The sequence below is a fragment of the Rattus norvegicus genome, chromosome 20, assembly GCF_036323735.1.
Source record: "Rattus norvegicus strain BN/NHsdMcwi chromosome 20, GRCr8, whole genome shotgun sequence".
NCBI classification, from domain to species: domain Eukaryota; kingdom Metazoa; phylum Chordata; class Mammalia; order Rodentia; family Muridae; genus Rattus; species Rattus norvegicus.
This window is the reverse complement of record NC_086038.1, coordinates 2,842,561-2,866,801: the sequence shown is the minus strand read 5'-3', so window position 1 is coordinate 2,866,801 and position 24,241 is coordinate 2,842,561. Positions and strand designations below refer to the sequence as shown.

General features: G+C 49.9%; 3 protein-coding genes across 20 annotated transcripts; all 3 read right to left on the bottom strand.

Moving 5' to 3' along the window:
* Positions 1–45: 45 nt before the first annotated feature.
* Positions 46–4,235, bottom strand: C20h6orf136 (similar to human chromosome 6 open reading frame 136). 5 transcript variants are annotated; one of them, XM_039098477.2, is made up of 6 exons: positions 4,014–4,235; positions 2,408–2,656; positions 1,953–2,041; positions 1,561–1,761; positions 416–485; positions 46–332 (listed from the first exon to the last, which is right to left on the bottom strand). In XM_039098477.2, exons 1-6 carry the CDS (start codon positions 4,083–4,085, stop codon positions 219–221), a joined length of 795 nt encoding a protein of 264 aa, XP_038954405.1. In that variant the 5' UTR covers positions 4,086–4,235; the 3' UTR covers positions 46–218. The 5 variants fall into 5 exon arrangements, with proteins under 5 accessions (XP_038954405.1, XP_038954407.1, XP_006255980.1 ...); XM_039098479.2 differs by having other exon boundaries at positions 4,026–4,235; XM_006255918.4 differs by having other exon boundaries at positions 2,408–2,797; positions 4,026–4,158.
* Positions 4,188–17,403, bottom strand: Atat1 (alpha tubulin acetyltransferase 1). Of its 13 annotated transcripts, NM_212498.1 has the most exons (13): positions 17,245–17,363; positions 16,751–16,811; positions 16,579–16,670; positions 16,405–16,465; positions 16,169–16,282; positions 15,899–16,000; positions 10,465–10,510; positions 10,283–10,351; positions 8,200–8,271; positions 7,752–7,995; positions 5,198–5,277; positions 5,070–5,112; positions 4,404–4,724 (listed from the first exon to the last, which is right to left on the bottom strand). In NM_212498.1, the coding sequence occupies exons 1-13, from the start codon at positions 17,349–17,351 to the stop codon at positions 4,550–4,552; spliced, it is 1,266 nt and encodes a 421-aa protein (NP_997663.1). In that variant the 5' UTR covers positions 17,352–17,363; the 3' UTR covers positions 4,404–4,549. The 13 variants fall into 13 exon arrangements, with proteins under 13 accessions (XP_063135272.1, XP_063135273.1, XP_038954725.1 ...); XM_063279202.1 differs by lacking the exons at positions 4,404–4,724; positions 5,198–5,277 and adding an exon at positions 4,188–4,324 and having other exon boundaries at positions 5,070–5,161; positions 17,245–17,402; XM_063279203.1 differs by lacking the exons at positions 4,404–4,724; positions 5,070–5,112 and adding an exon at positions 4,189–4,324 and having other exon boundaries at positions 17,245–17,402.
* A 333-nt stretch (positions 17,404–17,736) lies between these two features.
* On the bottom strand, positions 17,737–23,824 carry Mrps18b (mitochondrial ribosomal protein S18B). 2 transcript variants are annotated; one of them, NM_212534.2, is made up of 7 exons: positions 23,694–23,796; positions 22,408–22,513; positions 22,216–22,313; positions 22,041–22,109; positions 20,051–20,117; positions 18,869–18,928; positions 17,737–18,297 (listed from the first exon to the last, which is right to left on the bottom strand). In NM_212534.2, the coding sequence occupies exons 1-7, from the start codon at positions 23,775–23,777 to the stop codon at positions 18,008–18,010; spliced, it is 774 nt and encodes a 257-aa protein (NP_997699.2). In that variant the 5' UTR covers positions 23,778–23,796; the 3' UTR covers positions 17,737–18,007. The 2 variants fall into 2 exon arrangements, with proteins under 2 accessions (NP_997699.2, XP_038954404.1); XM_039098476.2 differs by lacking the exon at positions 20,051–20,117 and having other exon boundaries at positions 18,208–18,297; positions 23,694–23,824.
* Between the last annotated feature and the right edge of the window lie 417 nt (positions 23,825–24,241).

The following is a 24,241-nucleotide window of genomic DNA, read 5'->3' as shown; positions in this document are numbered from 1 at the left end:
GTGTGGGAACTTTGGGACCCAGAGAAAGTGACATGAAAATCCACCTTATATCATTGCTTAAACTTTATTATTTACAAGTTAAATTACACAGCAGCTTTACACAGCATGATGGGAAGAAGGAAGGAGAGTGGAGGGCGGCAGCTGGCACGACATTCCTGTCTACCTCCACCTCCTTTTGTGCGTAGCAGTCTTCAGTGCGGCCTTCACCCAAGTCTGGATCAGGTCTTGGAGCACAGATGTAAGCTGGGCTCAGGTTCTGACAGCCCCAGGGCCACCAGGGCTCCCACAAGCAGCTTTTTCACAGGCGTTGATGGTGAGTGTGAAGGCATCAGCTGCAGAGACAGGTTCATGAAGGCTGGGGAGGAACACGGACATGCTCTATCCTTCACCCTCCCAACCCAGGCCCAGCACTCACCTTGTCCAGGTGATGGCGACAAATGAGGCCACTGGAATTCAGGTAGAAGGTGGAAAAGGCATCAAAGGTCCTACGAAAGGGAGAGGCTTTCTGAGAGAGGTAAGCTGTCTTAAAGCTTAACTCAGGTACTTGTTAAAACGAGTTCCTAAAGTCTGCTGTGCCATTAGGTCATCCGATGGGATCTCAGTACCCAGCCCAGGCTGACTTCCAACTCTCAGCTTCAACAACAGGACTGTCAGCCACACCACTGCACCCAGCCACCTGGGAACTTAAAACTCCTAATGCTCAGGCTGAATTAAGAGCAACACAATCATAGTGTCATTGGCACAGAGGGCCTCAAATGTGTTCCGCTGTGCAGCAAATTTGTTGAACCACGACCTGTTTTACTGTTGTGGGTGGGTAAGTGCTTGTGTCTCCACGAAAGACAACAAACGGTCCTCTCCTCCATCACGTGGGTTCCAGGTACTGAACGGAGGTTGTCGGGCTCGGGGGCAAGCACTTTTCCTTACTGGGTGAACCATCTCACCAGCCCAGATATCAGTCATTTACATGCTCCAGTACAATGTTAGAGGCTGGAGCCTAACAGTTTTGGGGGATGTACCAGCCAGAAACTTAACCATGTACTTTACCTAGAGCTAAATTCAGGACACAAGTGTTTTTGTTCATTTGGTTCCTGAGGTGGGTTTCATGCAGCCTAGGCTGGCCTTTAACTCCTGATCCTCCAGTAAGTTATTTGTTCGATAACTAAGTACTTGTCACCCGTCAGGTCCAAGGAACATAAGAAGAAACTCAAAGTCAGGAACAATTTCTTAATAGACACAAAAATCTACTAATTTTATGGAAAGCCGGCTGGGCCACTGAGATGGTTGTGTACAGGTACTTGCAGGAAAGCCTGAAGACCTGAGTTCAATCCCCAGTATGCACAGTGCGGGAGAGGACTCATGCTCACAAGCTTTCTTCTGAATGCTCATTTATTTGCTCTAAGGTGCACTACCACATGCACACGGACATAATAGACTAAAAACGTCTACCCTTGGGAAGTCTACAGCCAAATCAGGGTAAGCAAAGGACTGCTGGGAAGCAAGTCACTGTGTTCCGGCCCTTCCCTCCTACAGGGCCACTGTGTTCCGGCCCTCCCCTCTTACCGGTAAAGATCCTCCTTATCGCGCCTGTAGAATCGCAGGAACAGCATGTGTACGGGCAGACCTATCAGGCGCCAGCGGGCTTGTAGGGTCCAGTTCTCAGGGTGGCGGGTCAGCTGTAAGATCTCCAGTCGGAACTGTGCAAAATAGTTCCAAGCCAGGAAGCGGCAAAGGGTCAGGGACATAACGTAAAATGTCCGGCCCCTGTGAGAATCAAAGGGACAGGAGTGTCAGGACTGCAGAACCGCTTATGCCAAGGTGTGTGGGGGAGTGGGGTGGGGTGGGGGGAGTGTTGGGAGGGATGGTCTCAGAAGCAGCTGGAACCTTCTCTGGAACAAGGCCCAAGTATTTATTTAGCAAGGGTCCTCTTTTCCCTCCCTCGTCCCAACTCTCACTTGGTGCGAACGTTCAGGATCTCATTGATGAATTCCACATCCATTGAGTATATGGTGTAGTCATGGGAGCGGAGGAAAAGGGTGGGAAGCTAGGTGGAAGAAGACGGCAGTGGACTCAGTGGGGAAGAAGATCTGGTTTGAGGATATATGTAACTTACTTGAGACAGGGTGTGTAGCCCAATGTGGCCTTGAACTTGGAATCCTCTTCCCTCAACCTCCCGAGTGTCACCAGTTTGGCTCCTCCGTTATCTATTTTTAGGGTCTTCTAACATCCACTCGCAACCTCCCCCCCAAGTGAAACGTCATTTCCAATTTAACCGTCCTTAATTCAAACAGGGACACCCTTTTCTCAGGAAGGTATCTCATGGCACAGCTCTACGCCTGTCTCATGTTACCAAGACAAGTTAACGGACTAGTCTCCGTATTTTCCTGCTACAGATAGATGAGCTGCTCACCTCTTGTCTTAGTCTCTCGTGCATGACAGCCAGGTGTTCCTCCATACTCTGATCTCCTGATGGAGTGGTAGAGGAAGGGTGGGAAGTCCCAGGGGCTTGGAAAGGTATCACAGCCCCAGGATGGGGGTAAGGAGGTCCCTCAAAAAGGCTCCTAAGCCCATCCAGGCAACCACTGTGTAGGTCCGGTCCTGGTCCCTCCTCCCTCTTTCTCAGAGGAAGAACCGTACTCAATGAGTTGAGAACCTGGACCTGAGAGAGAGGTGGTGGAAGAGGGTTGGTAGGAGGATGTGGGGGTGGTAGTGACCTGTGAAGGGGAAAAGATGGAGAAGTCGGTGGAGTGGAGTGGGGCCATAGGGGTGGGAATGGTATTGGCCGAGGAGAGAGCTGGTCCTGGGGAAAAGAGAACAGAAAGAAAAAAAATCAGATGTCTAAGCATGGTGGTACCAGGGGCTGGGACAAGGCTGCTCATGGGTTCCAGGCCAACCAGGGCTACACAGAGCTAGTTTTAAAAACAAACAAACAAACAAACAAAAAAAAACAAAACAAAATCAGCAAACGCTCCTTCATCTGAGCTGGGCTGTTAAGCCTCAAATCCTACCTGCTCCTACCTGCAGAAGAGAGTTTACCAGAGGAAAGAGATGGGCTCATCTCTACCTTCAATGAAGACATGAGGAAAGGGTGCCAGAGGACAACAGCACCACTGCCACCTTCCCCATTTAGAAAGCACCGTTATATTTACGATCCTATCATTACTGAGACAGTTCTGCAAAGAATGTCTCTCGTGAATGATGAAGGACTGGTTTATTGCCCCATGGGAGAAAGGGTGTGATCTATAACTTGTATCCATGACTCCGAAACAGTTGTGCCAGGGTAAAGAGGATCCAGGTGAAGGTATGAATAATTTTGTGTTGACTCTATTGGAACCTCTGGCACTTTCCCTGAACCTCGGTTTCCTGTAAACAGAGGAGGCCTATATACAGGACGGTGCATGTAAATTAAGCTTCATCACCCATAAGGTAGTATCATTATATATTACATATAGATGATAATTTTCGGCCCCATCAAATGACAATTGGGCCGACTGCCATAGGGTGAACTCTGTCACTAACGCTGTTACTGCAAGGATGGCAGGTCACCTGAGGTCAAGCCTGATTGATTCCAAGCCCCCCGGCGCCCAAGGAACCCCGGGGGTAGGGGTTCCACGGGACCTTGCCCAGCCCTCCAGGAGCCTTCCCCGTCGGGGGCGTGGCTGTGCGCCCGCCGTACCGGGTGCAGCGGACAAGCCTTGCGAGCAGGACCGTTCTGCAGGTGCACCACAGGCCCGCAGTTCCGGCCTCTCCGCCCTGCCCTTCAAGTCACCTCCGGGCACAGGTAGCGAACGGTAGGGCAGGGGCGTGGAGACGCGCCTCACACGGGACGCCGCTGCCCGTACCTCATTGGGGACACTAGCCCTCACAGACCCCGCGCCCCCGGCGCGTGCAGTGCACGGGTGGGAAGGGGCGGCGGGTGCCTCTGCGCCTGCGCGGCCCGGCGCCCCGCCCCTCGCCCGGCTCTGAGGAGGGTCTTCGCCCGACCCTCCGCTGCCCGCCGCCCGCCGACGCCTCACCTGGGGTCGCACCTGGTAGGCGCGGAGGCAGGGCCGGAGGCGCCGGGCGGCTCCCGGGCTCGGACGGTACATGGTGTTCTGGGGGTGAGAGGGCGCCTCCCGCGTCCCGTCTCCTCTCCGGGCAGCGCGCCCCGGAGCCGGCTTCGTGAAGGGGAAAGGAGGGAGGGGGCCGGGACTGAGGGAGGGAAACGGAGACACCGTGCGCCTGCGCACAGCGGTCCCGCAGCAGCCCAGACGCCGCTACGCGGAAGTGCGCCTGCGCCCGGCGGGCCGGAACGCTCCCAGGGCGCCTGCGCAGTCTCTTGTCAGGCCTGGCGAATGAGGGAAGGCAGGATTGAATGTGGTTTAATGAGAATGAGGGGCATGTAAATTTAAGTAATGACAAGTCACTTTTTTTTCAGTAGCTATAGTGATAACAAATAAATATTTTTATTGCTCTGGTTAAAAATAAGATACAAAGGATCTGAAGCTGACAGGCCTGTTGAATGAATGAATGAATGAGTACATCCATTATGAGGGCCAAGCTTTGGTTGTGGTCACCAAGGCCTGGTGTTGCGGCGTTCCTGCAGGTTTCGAATGACCCTGGCGTTCAGTATGTCCCCACCCACCATCCAGGACTGGGCCGGTGGAGCCTGGGCCCTTGGAGCAACTGTATGCGTAGGTTCCTCCCCAGACCCATCCTGTAACAAGACCTGATCCTCACTGGCCGACCTGATGGGCAGGGAGATGAAGCATGTGTTAGAGCTGCTAAAGGGAGTTATGGTTAGAAGTTCTTCAAGGGTGTGCGTGCTGTGCCAGGTTTTACTGTACAGAACACCTGCTGGGTTAGAAGGCTGGGACAGTTAACACTGTGTCCAAACTTCAGTACTCAGAGCACGGCAGAGGGAAGCACCAGAGTTCAACCCACAAGGAAGAAGGTTTATCCAATGTTAGGTAGAAAGATGTGTGGGAAAACTGGTATCCAGTTCACACAGACTTAGGAGGAAGCATCTGAGAGTAATGTTAGGCAGTGTCAGAAGGTGCTGGCAGCTGTTAAGGGGGAGGTGTAGACCTCACCTATCCTCTGCTTCCTGTTCCCCCTGCTTCCGTTCTTGGTTGCCTGTGGAAATACCAGGCATCTAGGGAGACTGTAGTAGTGTGTGTGTGACCTATTCGATTGGAGAATAAGAAAAGTGACTACTTACCTGTACCCAGGAATGAGGTATTGAATCCCCCATGGCGGCTGTAGTGGCAGCTTTGGGCTACCAGCCCCCAGGGAGTCTCCCTGTAGAAGAAATGGGAGATGAAGGGGAAGAGGCTCAGGATGAAAGGTGGTATGGAGAGGTCAGAGGAGAAAGGAGGAATAGCAGGGAACAAAGGTGAAGAGAAGCAGCTACCACCCCACAGGGCTCTTGTCTAAGGTTGTTCCTAGCAAAGACAGGGGAGGGCTATACCATCCTGCTGTGTTGCCTTATTCTAATTGGGCTGGGTGTGATGTCATCTCATTATGTCATTTGATTGTCATAAAAATACTGAGGCATGCAGAAAGGAGCTTGTAGAACCATGGTGTCCAAATGTCTGATTCCCTTAATATGATTCTCTTAAATATAAGAAATCTCAGGCCACAGTAGCAAGAAGGAAGGGCAGTCTTTAGAGATGATCAACCTTGTTGGGCTGCTGTTATTATTAATACTATTACTATTATTATTATTGACAGCCTTTCACTTGGTCGCCTTGGCTGGACTGCAACTTGCTATGTAGGTTATCTTCAAATTCTTATCAAGATCTGCCTACCTCTGCCTCCCAAGGGTTGGGATTAAAGGCATGAGCCACCATGCCCCATACCCTGTGAGGATTATAGATAGTAGGCAGGACTTGTCTTGAGAGAGTACTGTGAGGTTTGTGGTACAGACATGAGGTCAGAGAGTAGGAGAAAGGAGAGGGACCCAGAAACAGTTCTGAGGCTAGTGGGCCCCAAGCTCCCAACAAATCCACACCTTATCACAGCTGGCCAGGGAAGGAGATAGATGTTATTGGGTGTAGGGGACCTAAGGCTCCCAAATTAGTAGAGGTCTACACAGAGCCATTGCAACTCTAGAATAGAACTGGCAATAAATGTGGGGAGAGGCAGAGACTCAGAAGGGGTCTGGGGGCTTTGAGCTCTGCTGCAGGTCTCACAACTGAAGATTAAGAGGGTAGAGACTACTGAAACCCCAAGAAGAGCATGAAGCACAAACAAAGCTGAAACCGTAAGGTGTTTTTCGCTGAAAATGTCAATTTAGAAAATACAGAAGAACCCACACTTTATTGAGACAACACTGAGAGGGAAAAGGAGTCAGGAAGGAGTAAGGGAGGAGGGAGGTCCTGCTCCCAAGGACTTAGGGACACAGTGAGGCACCTGATCTAATGCATTTAGAGGGTGGGTGTGGGAGGAAGAGGGGTCCTTCTATACCCTGGGCATGGAAGCAGGGAAGGAGGCTCTTGGTAGGAAGGAAAAAGAAGGCGGGGCAGCACAAGGGTGGTCCCCATCTCATCTCAAGACACTCTCACAAGTTTATTTACTAGGGAGGCAGGGAGGACAGCAGGGATTCCAGGATCTAAAGAACCAGGCTTATCTTCAGAGACCCAGCTAAGTGGTCCTGGAGTGTTTGCAGGGGATCTAGTACCCAGAGACAGACTCCGCTTATCTGAACAAAGGGTGGAGTCTGTTAGTCTCCTGCAGAGGCCCCCAGTAGCCTTAGCCTGACATATCTACATAACACTTGCAGGGTAAGAGTTTGGCAACTTTGGGAGGAGAAGCCACCCCCTCGTCCTACCAGCACGAACTGCTCTGAAGCAGAGCTTGTCAGACTAATGGGGCAGGTTTGTTTGGCAGGAAGATGCAGGATTAGAGCTACTAGTGGGCACTGTGGAGGGATTTAATCCACTGGCAGGACACCCCTTAAAGGTTTCCCTGGCAGAGGAGGCCCTGGGATCTCTGGTGGTCTGGAGTCTGACTATAAGCAGAGTGTGCTTCTCTAGGGAGTCAGTAGGAGCCATTTAGCCGAGAGATCTGGGAACAGAACAGCCTGTCTGTGGGAGAGTATCATAGCACAGGTCGGGAGTATAGGGGTGTCTTCTGTGGTAAGAAAAGCTACAAAGTATTAGGCTATTTAGAACCCTGGCAACCCATTCGTTCAAGAAAGAGGAAGAAAAAAAATGTGGAGTGGGTTGCAAGTTGTAGGAGGGAGCGCGTCTGCCCTCCCAGGTTTCCTGTCAGTATCGACTCTCATCAGATCGGGGAAGGGAGCTGTAGAGGGATGTTATGATCAGGAGAAGGGGAGAGGGAAGGTAGGGGAGAGAGAAAAACAGACAAGTCAGAGGTGAAGAGGAAGCTAGGAGGAGAACTAAAGGAGACACCCACTCCCTGCCTACCTGGAAGGGCTCTTGGCATTCATGCTGTGGCCTTGGAACCCACTGCCTCCCAATTTGTGAGACAACATCTGACCCCAGCAAATGTTAACCAAGATTCCCTGAGTCTTGAGAGGCTCAAGGCCCCCTCCAGTGAATCTCTATGACCTTCAAAATATACTCCTGGTCCATGGCTCTATATAAAGCTCCCCCAGCTCCCCCATTCTTTCCAGACCAGTGCTGCAGAAATTTATGTTTTGGTAAAGATTTCATTGTTTCACACTTGTGGGGAACTCACACACCACTGACATATTCTTCACCACTAACTTCTCAACATCCCGAGGCTCCCAACCTTGCAAGCCTTATTACCTGGTGCGTCTGCGCTGGGCTGGGCTGCCTCCAGGGTCAGTGGCCAGCAGAAGGCGTGCAGTGGGGTGTGGGGGACAGAGACGCAGGGATCGAAGCAGCTCCTGCTCTGGCACGAAGGGCCGAAGGGGACCCCGATCCGGCGAGTTGCCCAGGCTGCTAGAACGTGGAGGTGGGTGTGCTGGAGGTGTGGCACGCCGGGGGGCCCTGTTCAGGGGCCAGGGAGGCTCCACAGCCACCTTCAGGACTGAGAAGAGGAGGAAGAAATCGGGTAGGAGAGAGAAGAAAAGGGGAAAGAGGAGTCACAATTAAGATTAGGCAGGAAGCAACTGTAGCCTTTTATTATTGTCTCCTGGTTACTGCCTTCCCTTAGCAACTCTCCCTGGGTCCTTACACCCACCTACCCTCCCCTGACCACCCTGTCCCCAGCTGCCCTCCTCGGGTCCCTTACATTCTCTGTCACTGGAGGAGTATGGCTTAATGTCTCCCTCTGCTCTTTTCGGTGGCAGCTTCCTTGCCGGAGCTGGTGGTAGTGGGGACACAAGGAAGTTTTAGGAGATGCACTGTCCATCACTCCTCCCTGCCACTTTCCCACAATCCCAAGCTTTTGCTCCCTGACACCACAGCTCCTCCTGGGAGTGCCAGTACGGAAGCTGTGCTGTGGCAAAGCCAGCACACCGAGAGGGGTTTGGAGGGAGTGTTGGAGCATTTTTGGGGAGAGCCAGAAGGAGTAGGCCAAACACAGAGTTTCAGGAGAAAGATCCAGGGGAGACCGGGGCCTGGGAGGTGCAGGAAAGGATGGCCAAGGGGAGGCGAGCTCTTACTGTCCGTGGGTGTTGTCAGGCCCCCCCGGGGTTCTGGGGCAGTGGAATAGTCCCAGCTGGGCCAGTGAGGACCCTGGGTCCCTCTAGACGAGATGGACAAAGCCCTTGGTTAATTGGTGATTGTTTAGGGGAGGGAAGAGGAGTTGCAGAACCTCTCCTTCCTGTACAAAACGATAGGGAAATTCTGAGGTTTAATTAGGCTTTAAGATACTGGAGAATGAGGAAGTTCAAAGGGGTGGCACATGCCTTTAGTCTCTGCACTGGAAAGATAGGGCCAGGCCTGGTCAACATAGCGAGTTCGAGGACAGAGTTACATAGTGAGACCCTGTCTCTAAAGAATAAGGAGCCACATATACTGACACAGGCCTTCAATCCCAGCACTTGAGAGAAGAGGCAGGCTGACCTCTGTGAGTTCAAGGGCACCCTGGTGTATACATCGAGTTCTACGACAGTCAGAGCTACAAAGACCCTGTCTCAAGTCCTTCCTCCCAAAAGGGAAGAGAGAATCTACAGAAGGGCTTCAGCAAATGGGAGTTAACGTATAGCTAATGTATAGCAAGGGTGGGTCTCCTCCCTTCCCCTCAGGTTATCCATCACAGACCAGAAGAACCCAGTCAACCCTCTGTGGACCAGCATCCATCCCAGAGGGTAGCCTCGGCACTGCGGTCGGCCTCTGGGAGCCTAGGCTGATGCTACTAAGGAGCAGTGAGTTCTTTGGGCCACTGTTACTACTTTTCTTGGCCAACGGGAAGGTAACCAGCCTAATGCTAGCCATTCTGTGCCAGCCAGCAACACATAGCTAGTAAAGGCTATGCTTCTCTCCCTAACGATGCACTGGGGAGGGAGGAGGGAAGGTTGCAGGCTGCCTGGGAGGTTTTCTTCTCTCTCTCTCTCTCTCTCTCTCTCTCTCTCTCTCTCTCTTTTTTTTTTTTTTTTTTTTTTTTTTTGGTTTTTCAAAAATGAAACTCTGTAGACCAGAGTGGCCTTGTCAAACTCAGGGATTTCCCTTTCTCAAGTGCTGGCCATCCTGTGAGTTTTAATCAAATTAGGTTTGATTATTTTTGAAAAAAAATTCTTTTAAAGCAAGCTCTCACATGTAACCTTGGCTGGCATAATGCTTGCTGTGCAGACTAAGCTGGCTTCAAACTCAGAGTCCACCTACCTTGGCTTCTTGAGTGCTGGAATCAACGGCATGTGTCACCGTGCCAGGCAAAAATGTTATACATTTTGAGCATTTTCTTTTAAAACAAGTATATAGACTTGACTATTCCCATTACTATCCCATGAATAGAAATGAAAGGACCACTGGGCTCACTGTCCCTCCCTGGCTGATAGAGCCTGAGAAATTCACAGCAATTTGACTATGGTTTTGAGGGAGCTGACCTAGCACAGAGGCTCTGCTGATATCAGTGGTCAGCCAAGCTCTGGAGGGCTTGCTTATAAGAACCCTTGCAGAGAACAAGGCCGGGTGTGCTCTTGAGTGGAGCAGTGCGGCAGTATGGTTAGAGCGTGAGCTTGAGCATCAGCAGGACCTGAGTTCTTCCCAGTATAAAATGCTCCCAGCAGGGACAAGGCAAACAGAGCACCGCCGGATGGGTGAGTGGTTTTAGGGTGTTCTGAATTGCCAGCAGATAGTACTGACCACCCCGGAACCTCCTGAGAACTAGGCCTTGCTGCCCTTTAATTCCACCCAGTCCTTGCAGGCTTTACCAGCGGGTATAGGATCGACCACAGCAGCACGAGAGTGTCGAGTTGCCCTCAGAGAGGGAGTGGGGGACCCTGTGAGGAAGGAAGAGGTGGTGGCCCTCAGTGGGGGCCTGTGGAACCAAGAGCCCACCTCTTTCCTTTCCCTTTCCACGACTACTAGGCTGACACGAGGTAAGGAAACGTACGGTGTTGATGGGCAAAGAAGCCTTCGAAGATCACGAAGTTGTTCACCTGGAAGATGGAGCAAACAAAGCCCACGTTCAGTCTTAGCACACAGTAGGTCCAGAACCTGTGCCAGAAAGCCCAGAGGGGTGGCTCAGCTAGTAGAAGGCTTGCCTACCACCCGTGAAGTGCTGAGTTCCATCCTCAGCCTCACACACATCGGGTTCAGTGGCATATGCCTGAAATCCAGCACTTGGAGGGGAAAGGCAGGAGGACGATGGGTTCAAGGTCATCCCCAGCTACACAGAGAGCCGGAGGCCACCTGGGCTACGTGAGACTCTGCCTGCCCCAAGATCAAGATGGTTCAGCAGTTTAAGAACCCTTGCTGCTCCTGCAGAAGACTCTGGTTTAACTCCAAATACCCACGAGGTAGCTCATGACCATCTGCAACTGCAGTCCCAGACAATCGAACACCTTTTTCTGACCTTCATGGATACCCAGGCATCCCAAAGTGCATGTACATTCACGCAGGCAAAATATTTATACTAATAATAAGCTAATAAAATAAATCTAGGCAGGTGGTGGTGTCACACACGTGTGTATGTATAATTATGTATATAATATATATATATACACACACACATACACACACACATTTGTATTTGAGATTGGGTTTCTCTGTGTAGCTCTGCCTGTAGACCTGCTGGCCTTGAACTTACAACAGAGCTCTGCCTGCCTCTGCCTCCCAAGTGCTGAGACTAAAGGCTTGTTGTACCACACTCCCTCTTTATAAAAGAAGTAGAGAAAAAGAAACAAAGCCCACAGCGGGAAGAACAAAAGCCAGACTGTTTGTTCTTGGGGACAGAACACGAAAAACCCCTGACCCTAACAAGCTGGTCTTAAAGTTCACATGGAGTTATAAAAACTGCAAAGACAGCCTGTGGGGACTCATGCCAAGGAGGCGGCCTGCTGCTCTGCACATGGCTTCCAGGTCAGCCAGGGCTACACGGTGACAGTCTCACACAAACAAACCAAACAGCCAGTCAAGAGGATGGAGCTGAAGTCTAACACTTCCTATTTTCAGAATTCACTACTGAACCACAGAAATCAAAGCAGTTTGGTGCAAGGATCCTAGTGCTAACAACGCACAAATCACACAGTGTGCAAGTGGCAGAGGACAGATGTCAGTCAACAGCGCAGAACTAAAGGTGCAGAGATAAACTTGTGTGTCCTTGGCCAACTGATTTAACAAAGGTGCCATGATCAGTCAACGGGGAATGAGCAAATGTTCCTTCTACAAATGGTGCTTGGAAAAACACGAACATATAAGCAGAGTGACAAGCACAGCACAGATGCGAAGTAAGTCAAGGGCTAAGGAGATACTGCGCTTCCGCATAGCTTCTGTTCCCAGCATCCACACGGCTGCTCACAACCCTCTGTATTCCAGGGGATCCTGTGCCCTCTTCCCACCTCTGCAGATCCTACACACAAACACGGTGCACATACATACATGCAGGTACTCATACATGCACACATGTACATCTCAAACAGAGCTCACGGGATAATGTTAATATTTTACAGGACATCTGCTGGGACTACTAACAGGCTGGCTGTTCCACTTGTCCATGTAATTGGGCTAACCTGTCCAATGTGAAGAATGTGTCCCTTCCACCATTCTCTACTACTCTTATTAAAGACAGGGTCTCAGTCTGTATCCCTCTCTGGACTGGAATTCATTTTTTTTTTTTTTTTGGTTCTTTTTTTCGGAGCTGGGGACCGAACCCAGGGCCTTGCGCTTGCTAGGCAAGCGCTCTGCCACTGAGCTAAATCCCCAACCCCTGGAATTCATTTTGTAGACCAGACTGACCTTGAACTCTGAGATATCTGCCTGTCTCAACTTCAGAAGTACTGAAATTAATACTGCTCTTTCCCCCCCACCCCCTCCGGGTTTTGGTGTGTTTTTTTTTGCTGACTCAGTATTTCAGGTAGCCCAGGCTACTCTCAAACTCATGACCACCTTAAAAATCAACTCCTATACTGGGCATCGTGACTCATTCCTGTAACCTTTGAATTAAAGAGGCTGAGATAGGAGGATTTCTGTGAGTTCAAAGCCAGCCTGGACTACACAGTAAGTTCCAAGCTAGTTGGAACAAGACTCCTAATGTTTTCCCCGAGGCCAATCTATCTACATCATACAACATCATCCTTCCCATTGTTTTTGGTCCAATCATAACTCTTATTTTTCCCACATCTAGTCTATAAGGAAATATTGTTTGTTTTACCCTTCGATGCCCTTCCTACCTCTACTGCTGCCCCTGGGTCTAGCCCTGATCAACTTCCGCCTTCCTGTTCATCTTCTGAACCTCCCCTCTGGCTCCCTCTACAGCTTGCTTCTGGTACAGCAACCAAAGCGAAGGAGACAGGTGAACTCTGTGGCCCTGCCCAGGTGCTCCCTTCCTTTTGGCTCTCACCTACTACTTCCCTTTGGTCACACTGCTGTGAGATATTCTCACTGGCCACTGCTCCTCTCTGGGACACTGTGCCTCCACAGACTTCCTTCATGCTGCTGTACAAATGAACTAGCATCTCAGGTGAGAGCCCCCGCCAGTATCTGACTTGCACCTGTAAGCCCCTCCCCTACCAGCACATAACTCTTACCACAGTATAGAATACTTCGTTTGATTTTTGGTTTTGTTTTGAGATAGGGCCTCTCCGGGGAGTCCTGGAAGTCCTGGAACAATATTTAGACCAGGCTGGCCATGAACTCACAGAGTTCTGCCTTCCCGGTGCTGGGATCAAAGGCATGCACCACCCTTGCGGGGCCCTAGAATACATTGTTGGTCTGGTTCCACATTTAGAAATAGATTCTTTTGTTTGGTGGTGTATAGTATTCCTCGTGCCCACAACCGTGTCAGATACACAATAAACACCTGCTGAATGCATTAGTCATGTCCCACGATAAACCAAGCAAGCTCCCCAAGGCCTGGAATGCCCCATTACTCTGGATCTCCCATAAATGATGACTAATGAGGAATGGGCCTGTGTGAGAAGAAGGTGGAGAGGAGCTCTTGTGCTTGGGGATGAAAATAAGGCATAGTAGGAAAACAACCCAGGTTCGGGTGTGGTGATGAACTCTGGAGGTCGAGGCACGGTGACCTCTGTGGTTTAAGGTCAACATGTTCTACAAAGCTAGCTCCAGGACAGTCAAAGCTACTATACAGGGAGACCCTGTCTCAAAACAACCACCGAGGGGTTGGGGATTTAGCTCAGTGGTAGAACGCTTGCCTAGCAAGCGCAAGGCCCTGGGTTCGGTCCCCAGCTCCGAAAAAAAGAAAAAAAAAAAAACAAGAAAAAAAAAAAAAAAAACAACCACCGCCACTGCCATCACCACCATCATCACCATCACCACCACCACAAAACCGAAACAGCCTTTCATAAAGGTCAACAGGCTATGAAGTGACTCAGAAATTAAGGGCCCTTACTACTCTTGCAGGGGACCTAGGTTTGGTTCTCATCATCTCTAGACTCAATGGTACCTACAAACTCACGCAGGCAAACTCACATATGTATGAACAAAGAAAGAATAATCTGTAAAAAGAAATAAAAACAGCTAAGCACGATAATCCTAGTGGTCAGGAGTCTGGGGTAGCTGGGTTACTGTGAGGCTATCCTAGGCTACACCAGGAGTTTCCGGTGAGCTAGTCTGCAGCATGAGAGCCTCTCTAAAAACACACACACACACACACACACACACACACACACACACACACACACACACACAAATCCCCTAAGACTGTCTGTGGTGGAGCAGAGGTGGGTGGATGTCTGTGTCTGAGGCCAGATAGCACTACACAACGAAAGGCTCTCAGAACAGTAACAGAGCTGCCCTGGGTGGCGCTCAACTTTGGTCCTAGCACTCTGAGCACGGCAGGCAGATCTCTGTGGGTCTGAAGCCAGCCGAGTATCGGAAAAGCCAGAGCTACAGAATGAGACTGTGCCTCAGCAAGCAAGCGAGCAAACAAAGGCCCCCAAAGACAGGATGAATGCTTACGTAGTCAGTAAGGAGAAAGGGATTTAACTGTGAACATAAATCACTCTGGACATCATGACTCACTTAATCCTACTTCTTGGGAGGCTGAGGCAGGCAGATCATCAGTTTGAGGAGGGTGGGGGGTTAGGTGTGTATATAGCACAAGTCTTTTAAAACACAGAGCAGCTGAGCATCAAGACATACCCATGATTCAGGAGGAGATGGAGTGTCGCTGTGAGTTCAAGGCCAGCCTGAGCTATATATCGAGATCTTGTTTCAAAAACCCACAGTGGCTCAGGGGTCAAGAGCACTGCTCTTCCGGAGGTCCTGAGTTCAATTCCCAGCAACCACATGGTGACTAAGTATAAGCTGTGATCTGATGCCCTCTTCTGGCATACAGGTGTACGTGCAGATAGAGTACTCATACACATAAATAAATCTTTAAAAAACAAAAACAAAACAATGGCAAAAAAAAAACCCCACAGCGGAACCCTGGAGGCACCTCTAGGTTTATATAGGTGCATATAAGCAAAGCTAAAGGGATTCAGTAGGTTTTATATCTACATCTGGGCCTATCTATATACCTGTGTGTATGTACACATAGGAACAATAAAGAGACAGTAGTTTGGGAGAGGGGGACACAGGAGTAATTGGAGGGGGAGAAAGAGGAACAGGAATGCTGTCAATATAGAGTTCAGGTATGAAGTCCCCATAAAACTACAGCTGAGGTGGTGCTGTATCCCTTTAATCCTAGCACTCTGGGGATGGAAATAGGTGGAACTCTGTGTGTTCGAGGCTAAGCTGGTATTCAAGGTGACTCTGGGACAGATAGGGTGATCCAGTGAGAGCTTATTTGAAGAAAAAAAAAAAAAAAACAGAGGCTGGAGAGATGGTTCAGAAACTTAGAGCACTTGGTTGTTCTTGAGGACTAAGATCCAATCCCAGCACCCACATGCTTGGTGGCTCATAAAAGTCTGTAACTCCAGTTCCAATGTTCTGACACCCCCTTCTGACCTGTGCGCACAGGCATGAGCACGGTGCACATATACTCATGTGAGCAAAGCATTCACACACATAAAATGAGGTATGTCTAAAACAACATCAAAACAACCCCAAGGTTACACTAGCCAGATGTCTCCAGGGTTAGCCCTTGCTGACCTCTTACTTCAGCTCTCAGAACCCATTTGGTAGAAGGACCAAACTGATTCTCACATGTTTTTCACCTCCACACATGAACCAGAATGCACTCAGTAAGTAAATAAATGTAACATTGTTTTAAAAAAGGGGGGGGGGGGCAGAGATGTGGCAGAGTGCACACGCAGCGCGCCCCATGCCCCAGGTCTGATCCCTGGCACCACAAAGGGATCAGTCAAGCTGATAGGAACGCTTGGTGAGATGGGGCATTGCCTCTGTGCAGAGCCTCTCACCTGTGGGACTGTGGTCTCCAGGTTGTAGTGCTTGTTCAGGAACTTGAGCAGTTTCGGTGATGGTCGGTCAATGGCAAGTTGGTGTGGTTCCACTCGCTCTTTCTGCAGGAAAAGGGGAAGCTTGGGGGCAGGGGGCGGTAGGAGGAGCATGCTAGCAGGCAACTGGGAGCCTGGCAAGGGAATACAGAGGAAAATGGACCAATTGTGGGGCATGGAGCAGGGCCTCTTTGAGCTTCGGGGTGAAGAGCCTTTTAGATCTATTTCCGGTACCTGTAACATATACTGGAAAAGTTCTCTCCCATGGCCGTGCCGTTGCACTGACTCGTGGATGTAAAAGTCCAGAATGCAAAGGGGTTCTACCTCATTGTGAGCCTCACGGTCATCCTATGAGGTCAAGAACAACACGGACTTAGTAGGAGCCATGAATCTTTGTCGTCCCTGACCCCAACCCCCATTTCTTCTCTGGCACCAAAGCTTACAAACGCCTAGTTTGCAGGGACACTCACCAGTACAAAGAGCTTCTTGTATCCAACTTTGAGGAAACCAATAATGGCTCCTTTCCCTGCCCTGTGGAATGGAGAAAATAATGTGGCAGGCAGGGACAACTGTCTGGGAGAGATAGTAAAAGAAAGGAGGAAGGATGAGTTTGATTCACATGGAAGAATAACAGTAAGACTCACGGGCGGGCTGAGGTGTCCTTTAGTACATAAATAACGTGTCGGTTGCTCTGCATCCTCAAAGCGCTGGTGATGGGTGCAGGGAGGTGCTGAGCCTGCAGAGATGAAAACATACTTTGTAGGGCCCCTGATCTGCCACCCGTTTCCCTTTCCTCCTTCTAGAGGTGCCCCGTACCTTGGCAGAAGCCTTGCCCAGCTCATCTACAATAGTCATGATTTGCTGCTGCAGATCCACACTACAGAGAGAGGGGGGCTGATCAGACACTCGCTGGGTTACAGCATCCCGGAAGTCATTCCTGGCAGCCTGCTTGGCTCCCACCCAGGCTCCTCCACAAGGTCTCTGACTTTGCTTGGAACTCTTCCTCACCTCCCACCTCACCCCTCCAGATCCCAAACTTTGGTTTTACAGCTCCCATGTTAAGGCTACTGTGAGGCGGTAGGAAGGGTGGGTTAACTATAGCCTCTTGTTGAGGCTACATTAGGCCAAAGGGTGAAAGGTTACAGATGTAGGCCGATTAACCCAGCTAGATTCAGGGTCAGAGGTCACCAAAAACCATGTAAGACCGCAGAAGGAATGGCCAGTAGTCAGTGAGAAGGGGGCGTGGTTCCTGGATCAGGTTTGGAGAGGAACCGGGACAGAAGGGCCATGGGTCGGGTTTGAAATGTCACCGGGCCGGCGTTGTGGTTCCGGGTCGGCGGGCCGGAGGCCGCAGGTGCTGGTCCAGCACGGTGATCCGCTCCGGGAACAGCGCATCCACATCGAACGGGAACTCCATGGCCCATTGTGCGGGATCGGACACGCCCCACAAAACGTCACTTCCGCTACCAGGGCCGATAAGTCTTTATTTCCAGGACCCGCCCCGAGGGCTTGCCCCGCCCCCACCGTGGAGTCCAGCAGCCTGGGAAACCCCATTTTCTTTGCCAAACCAGCTGTTCTCTAGCAACAGCTCTCCTTTTGCAGGTCTGTGCCCCTGCAGTGCCATAGCAACCAAGTATCCTGCCCTTAAAGTGAATAGCTGAAGGAACCTTTTAAGAGCCAGTCACACATCCTCCTTGATGGAGTTGTGGGCGTTAGCAGGTGGACCAACTTCCACCCCACACCTGCACCCCATCTCAGGCTTCACACCCATGTTTGAAAAATCAGCCCAAATGAAGTCAGGAACAGGTGAGGAGACACAGCTTTATTGTCTAAAAGCCGGGCCAGGAGGTTTAAAATAGGGACGTACAAGCGCACACAAAGTCTCCAGTTCATATGTAAGCCCTCTCCAGAGTTACCCACATACATCTCAACTTCAAATGTGCTTGTCCTCTTCATAGCAGTCATTTCCTTTTAGGGTCTGCCACTGTCACAAAACAGAACCCTTTCCAGAACACACACCACCACATACCCCTAGACACCACTCCCTAAGTCTGACTTCCGCAGTCTCGAGTTCTAAGCACTCTGGGATCCGGTCTGCTCAGTGGAGGCTTCTGCTGGTGCTGTAGAGGGCATCTCAGGCATTGACTCAGGTGGGGGGCCACTTGCTTCCAGGAGATTTCCTTGATAGAGCCGGCGAAGGCGAGAGAGCTCTCTCTCTGGTGGCTGTTGCCAGCTGTACCACGGGTACCAAGGTTCACCCGACAACAACGTGGGGGCTGGTGGAGTCACACTGACAGCTCCATGTACAGTGCGAAGGTCAGCATCTCGGGGCTCAACCTGGGGAACGTAGTAACTGAGAAGACCTAGGGGTTAAAGGAAATAATGGTGGATAAGGAAGGGCAGATCAGACTCAGACAAGAAAAAGGCACTGCAAGTGGAGGGACCGATGAGAGCCACCAAGCAGTCCAGTAGCACAACCTGCCAAGGAGACAAAGAGCAGGCAGAGCACTGCGTGGGCTTCTGCATGGGCTTCCCCTGCACTCACTCATCTGTGCAAAGGCACTGTGCAAGCCAGGGCAAGTGACAGAGGGCAGAATCAAGAAACACAAGCATGGGTTGCAAGCGCAAGGCCCTGGGTTTGGTCCCCAGCTCCGGAAAAAAAAAAAAAAAAAAAAAAGAAAAGAAAAGAAACACAAGACACAAGCATGTCAAGATCAAGATTCAGGAGACAGAGCAGACTGAAGAAAGCAATGGTTCTTCCTTGTGTTTCTTGAAAGATCATCTCAATATGTACTCCTAGTAGCCTGGAATTTGCAGCTGTTACTTCAGAGTCCAGTCACTCACCCAACTTGGACAAAGCTCTAGGAGTGTGCTGAGTACTTTCTCACAGACACGGGGCACATAAGCGAAAATCTCAGCCTTGCTCTCACTTACCATACTCCCTGGCTTTCTGGATGGCCTGGGTCAGCTTCTTGTGCTGCTTCATACAGACCCCTACAGAGAGAAGAGTGAACCTGCTCAGCGTCCCACAAAACAGTAGGTTTTCTACACAGAGACAGCTGACAGTGGAGAACCTGGCTTCACCTGATGGCTCAGGCCTCTGGCCTTTATCTGCCTGGATGTCTAGCCACTATAGAGATGTCACTGAACAACAGAGCCCACAGATGGGCCAGAAGATGGCTCCATGACAGGTGTGGCTAAAGGCTGACTTGGAAAATCCAGAGAGAGAGAGAGAGAGATCTTATAAGAAGTGATTTCAAATTAGGGAATGTGACGGAGTAGCAATAGTTACTCCCAGCTCCACTCTGGAGGCTGATAACAAAAGGAATGTCTTACAGGGCCATGTCCCTCACAGAAACGTAAGCTCAGATTACCCTTGCTCTAGGTCCTCTCTGTGTATAGAGCATGACCCTCAGCTCTGCTACAGTTGCTCGAAGCAGTTGTACACCACATAAGAGACTGGACAGGGCCACAGGCTATGCCACTGAGGGCAAGAAACAGAAAATCCCGAATTGTTAAACTTAGTTTTAAATTTGGGAAACTGAAGTGCCAGCAGCACTAGAAAAATTTAGTTATACATAAAATAAAGGGAGGGGGGCGCAGAGAGATGGCTCAGTGGTTAAGAGCACTGCTCTTCCAGAGGTCCTGAGTTCAATTCCCAGCAACCACACAGTGGCTCACAACCCTCTGTAATGAGATCTGATGCCCTCTTCTGGTGTGTCTGAAGACAGAGACAGTGTACTTATATATAATAAATAAATACATTTAGAATGATAGGTGGAAAAACTTTACCAAAAAGCAAGCTGTTCATTTTTTTTTTTTTTTTAAGTTGAGCCAGAGTCTACAAAGCTCTGGCTATCTTGGAAGTCACTATGCAGACCAGGCTAACCTTAAAAATCATGGTTTAAGGCATGGTTTACCTTTTAAAGTACATTTAGACAGCTCTTCCTCCTATAGGGAGGCTCTGAAACTTTAGTCTTTTGTCCACATTAACAGTTTTATCGTAAGGAGTATCCTATTTATAGGAACCATCAAACAAACATCTACCACCCAACACCATAACCGGGGGTGCTCCAAGGAAAACTATACAGGTAGGAACAGGAGTGCCAAGCTAACCTGTATATGGGGCATGGAAGATGATACCCGTGTGGGCACAAACAAACTGTTCCAAGAGTTTCACATTCTGTAGGAGAGATAGACAAATGTGTGAGGGGGTGGTCAAGACCTCTTAGGCTGAGCATGCACACCTTACACCAACGCAGCCCGTTGTGGTGGTGCACCCCATTAGAACTTGATGAAAAGGGGAACACAGAAGAATGATGAGTTTGAGGCTAGCCTTGGCTACATCTTGTTAGTGTAAGTCCAGCATTTAGGAGGCAAAACCAAAGTAGATTAATTATCTTTGAGATCAAGGACAGCAAGAGCACAAAGTGAGTTCTGGTCTCCAACCCACCCTCCCGCCAAAAAAAAAAAAGAAAGAAAGAAAAAGAAAAGCCCAGCAAAGCAAACACCAAGAGCTAGAGTGTGGTGGCACACACCTTTTTTTTTTTTTTTTTTTTTTTTTGGTTCTTTTTTTCGGAGCTGGGGACCGAACCCAGGGCCTTGTGCTTCCTAGGTAAGCGCTCTACCACTGAGCTAAATCCCCAGCCCGGCACACACCTTTAATACCAGTGCTAGGGAGGCAGAGGCAAGTGGGCCTATGCTTTTGAGTGGAGTGAATTCCAGGATAGCCAGGGCTTCAGAGAAAGACCTTGTCTCAAAAAAAACCCCAAACAACAACAACAAAACCAACAATACTCTCATAGCTGCTCTTTACTGCTCTACGTCTCTCTCACCAACTCATTTCACCTACACATTCTGTATCTGCCACTGGGTTATGGAGAAGCCATGTTCCTAATAGTCCACTTTTGGGCAAAAATTGGGGTGGTCATCAAGGTCCAGAAATCACCCAGAAAGAATGAATCTGTAATGAGTAAGTAATTCGATAGGCTGTAAGACTGCGAGCAGTTCAATCGTTCTAATTACGTAAGACAACCAAACACACCAATCACAGGAGGTGAGCAGGGAAAAAAGCAAATCCATGCGTGGAGTTACAGAACTGGTTGTTACTCTTCACCCGCCTGCCATGGTGCCCAGCCCAGTCACTGTAACCTGCCAGGCACACAGCCTGGGAAGGCATTGTGGCCCTCTGTGATGTGCTTGAAGGACGAGCACCTTCGTCTACACCCTGACACGCTGTATACCCAGCTTTGGCCCCTCTGAGCATCTTTACAATTCCTGCACTCACTCAGAAGCAAGCCCCATCATTTTTAAAGGCTGCTTTTGTGGGGGGAGGGGATGGGAGAGGACCTTACTGTACTCTGTACCTCAGTCCTCTGGCCCCAGGTCCCAGCATCTCACTGGACACTGGGAGGACAAAGAATACGGACAACTAGGCAAGGTGGTGCGCACCTGAGCTCTCACAACTCAGCCTGCCAAGACTGGACAGTGAGCTGAGGCTAGTGTGGGCTACATAAATGGATGCCATCTCGAAAGAGGGAAATGAAGGAAGCTCTGCCCACCAAGACAGGATGAAACACTTGTAAACGATCTTCGGACTCTCCCTGTCTTTGGAGGTCTTTCCTTAATAAATCTACTCTTAAAAAAAAAAAAATTAACCTGTGACCTAGGTGTGGTCTCAGTTCAGCTGCCTAAGTCTGAAGGTACTCGGGCTACTTAGACTGTCTCATCCTACCTCCTGAGTTAACTTATGAGCATCATCCCCGCAGAAATAAGCTTTCTTTTCCTCCCTTTCTGTAATACGTAGTGTAGGTTTATGAGAAGGCCTGGAACTTGGAACTCACACTTCTGCTTCAGTCTGCCAGTGTGGATGGGGTTATAGATATATGTTAACCAAGTCTACTTTTAGACTTGGCTGTCTGAGAACTTGGGATTAAAAGCGTGTGCCACCAAATCCAGCTCAAAAGGGGTGTTTTCACACTGACAAACCACTGAAAAATAAGACTGTGGGTACAGGGATACAGAAGACTGTGAGACACTTCAGACAATCTCTTTAGCACTGTGAAGAGGCCACAAATTCTAATTCTGGATAAAAGATTCTCCTTACCCTAAAGTCAACATGCAACTTGTGATCCCGGCAGATGGGGCAAGGATTCCCAGCCACTTTATCCTTACGCTGTGGGGGGGAGGGGGGGAGGGAGAGGTGGGAAAAAAAGAATTATGCTATCTTCAATATGGCCTCCTCTTCATGCCCCACCAAGATGAGAACCTTAGAAACTTACAATGCATGTCTTTCGGGTCCGCTGTGGTGGCACACCACCTTTGTGGTTGCGGCGGTAGTCAGCCCAAACAGGGCGAGAGCCATAGCGGTTCTGGTATTCTGAAATAAAGACCAGATGAGTTTACTTATGCATTCGAGAATGGAAGGGATCTTTTAGCCCCATCTTCCTCTCCTTTGCACCAAACTTGGGTACCTTCTGAATCCAGGTATTTCCAAGGTTCGTTCTCAAAAGGGGAGACGGGAAGTGAGGATGAAGCATCTTCAGGTGGGCTTCTGGTGCAGAGAGTCTGGAGGGGAACCTATGAAGGGAGTGAAAGGAGGAGGAGTTCCAAGAAAAGGCTGCAACTATTTGGTTTATCATACTTTGGGGAGAGTTGGAGCGTGTGCACAAAAATATCAGCATAACTTGGCAAGAAGATATAAGAAAGTAGCAATTCTGTTGTTGTTAAACTGACAACCACTCTACCTAGGCTCCCCAATCAGATCCTGTAGGATAAGCCAGCAAGGTAGAGGTTGTTAGTGGGATGTAACGATTTAAAAACCTTGGCATACTAAGATCTGAGCTTGCTTGAGCATTAGTTGGTTCTACTGGGAAAAAATATGTCCAAACCTTTGGAAGTAAGATTCATGGGGAGCAGGGGTGATTCAAATCGATGAGAAAAATCCAAAGTCACTTCGGTGACCAGTTTCATAAAATGCTGCGTCAACATTCCACAGGGCAAAACAAATGTGAGTGCTAACGCTAGCTTTAAAGCCACCAAGCCTGTCATTACTTCGGTGGTAACCTCTGTCACCACTCTGTAGTCCCATTTTAGGGAGTGGCGTCCGGACAAGCCTTCCTATTTCTCCCTGCCCTGCCAAGAACCTCCAGGGTGGTGAGTACCTCAGGCTAAAGGGCAATCTCAATCTAGAGAGCAGAATTAGACTCTCACGCATGCTCTGATAAGAAAATGATGTGTGAAAAGGTGGAGTAGGAGTGGTGTATCTTGCTTTTAATTCCATAACCTGGGAACCAGAGGTAGAAAGCTCAGGGAGCACCTATGAGATCAACCTAGACTGTCTCCGGAACAACGGGGGGGAAAATCTTAAAATAGGCCCTTTGCTACAAAAACACTTTCTGGGTACCACTTCAGGTACTAACGATCTAGTTATGAATTGCTCATTTCCACTGGGGTAACCCCACCACCTAGTTCTTTTTCCTAATGGTAGTCGGGGGGAGACGATGACACGTAACCCTGGTTCTGACCCGAACGCTCAGTATTTAGAAATCGCGCGCCGTGGGCTGGAGAGATGGCTCAGCCGTTAAAGGCTAGGCTCACAACCAAAAATATAAGAAATCGCGCGCCGTGGGAACAGAGGGTGGTGCAGATCTAACACGTAAACATATGGGAAGACCCGTGCCCCTTAACTCATCGTAATGCAGCAAAGGTTGAAAGTATCGACACCACCGGTCGGCAGAGAAATTCCTCCACGTTTTACCTGAGCTACATAGGAACTTCGTAAGAGTGAAGGATACAGCCTTAGCAGCGTGTGCCGCAAGGAGGCAGCCATCTTGTCGCACATCCAACGTACGGCCTGCCGGAAGAACGACTGCGCATGCGCCGGACAAGGACTAGGGCGGGGCCAAGGACCTGCCCCGCAAGGCGGAAGGCGGCAGCTCACGTGCCTAAGGACGGAAGCGTCAAAGGGCGGGGTCCGCGGAGGGACGCGAATTTAAACTGCGTCACAATCGAACTAGCGTTCAAAATTGCATTTCTCCCGGACCAGTCACGATGGCTCATAAATTCCATGGTTAGTGTTTAACACGAAAGCAATTTTGATTGCGATTTTGACTAAGGTGCTCCCAGTGCGCATGCGTACGGTCGTTTCGACCAACCGAGGGTGAGACACGTTTGCCCGGGCGGAAGTGTTGGGGGCAGAGGAAGGGGAGGTGCCGGACACGGCGATCACGCGCTGGCTCCGAGGTGATCCGAAGGAGACGGAAGAGGGGATTAAGGGAAGGGACTCCAGGAAAGTGGAGGAGGGAC

What these genes read in the sequence shown, in the direction of transcription:
- C20h6orf136 (NM_213610.3), bottom strand. Translation starts at nt 4,085, where the DNA reads ATGTACCGTCCGAGCCCGGGAGCCGCCCGGCGCCTCCGGCCCTGCCTC. An exon ending in CCTACCAGGTGCGACCCCAG is followed by an intron (nt 2,798 to 4,013) that starts GTGAGGCGTCGG and finishes TCTTTTCCCCAG; the next exon opens with GACCAGCTCTCTCCTCGGCC. An exon ending in GTCGCCATCACCTGGACAAG is followed by an intron (nt 333 to 415) that starts GTGAGTGCTGGG and finishes CTGTCTCTGCAG; the next exon opens with CTGATGCCTTCACACTCACC.
- Atat1 (NM_212498.1), bottom strand. Translation starts at nt 17,351, where the DNA reads ATGGAGTTCCCGTTCGATGTGGATGCGCTGTTCCCGGAGCGGATCACC. An exon ending in TGGGCAAGGCTTCTGCCAAG is followed by an intron (nt 16,671 to 16,750) that starts GTACGGGGCACC and finishes TCATCTCTGCAG; the next exon opens with GCTCAGCACCTCCCTGCACC. An exon ending in CTTCTTTGCCCATCAACACC is followed by an intron (nt 10,352 to 10,464) that starts GTACGTTTCCTT and finishes CCTTCCTCACAG; the next exon opens with GGTCCCCCACTCCCTCTCTG.
- Mrps18b (NM_212534.2), bottom strand. Translation starts at nt 23,777, where the DNA reads ATGTGCGACAAGATGGCTGCCTCCTTGCGGCACACGCTGCTAAGGCTG. An exon ending in GGACCCGAAAGACATGCATT is followed by an intron (nt 22,110 to 22,215) that starts GTAAGTTTCTAA and finishes TCCCCCCCACAG; the next exon opens with CGTAAGGATAAAGTGGCTGG. An exon ending in AGTTGCATGTTGACTTTAGG is followed by an intron (nt 20,118 to 22,040) that starts GTAAGGAGAATC and finishes TCTCTCCTACAG; the next exon opens with AATGTGAAACTCTTGGAACA.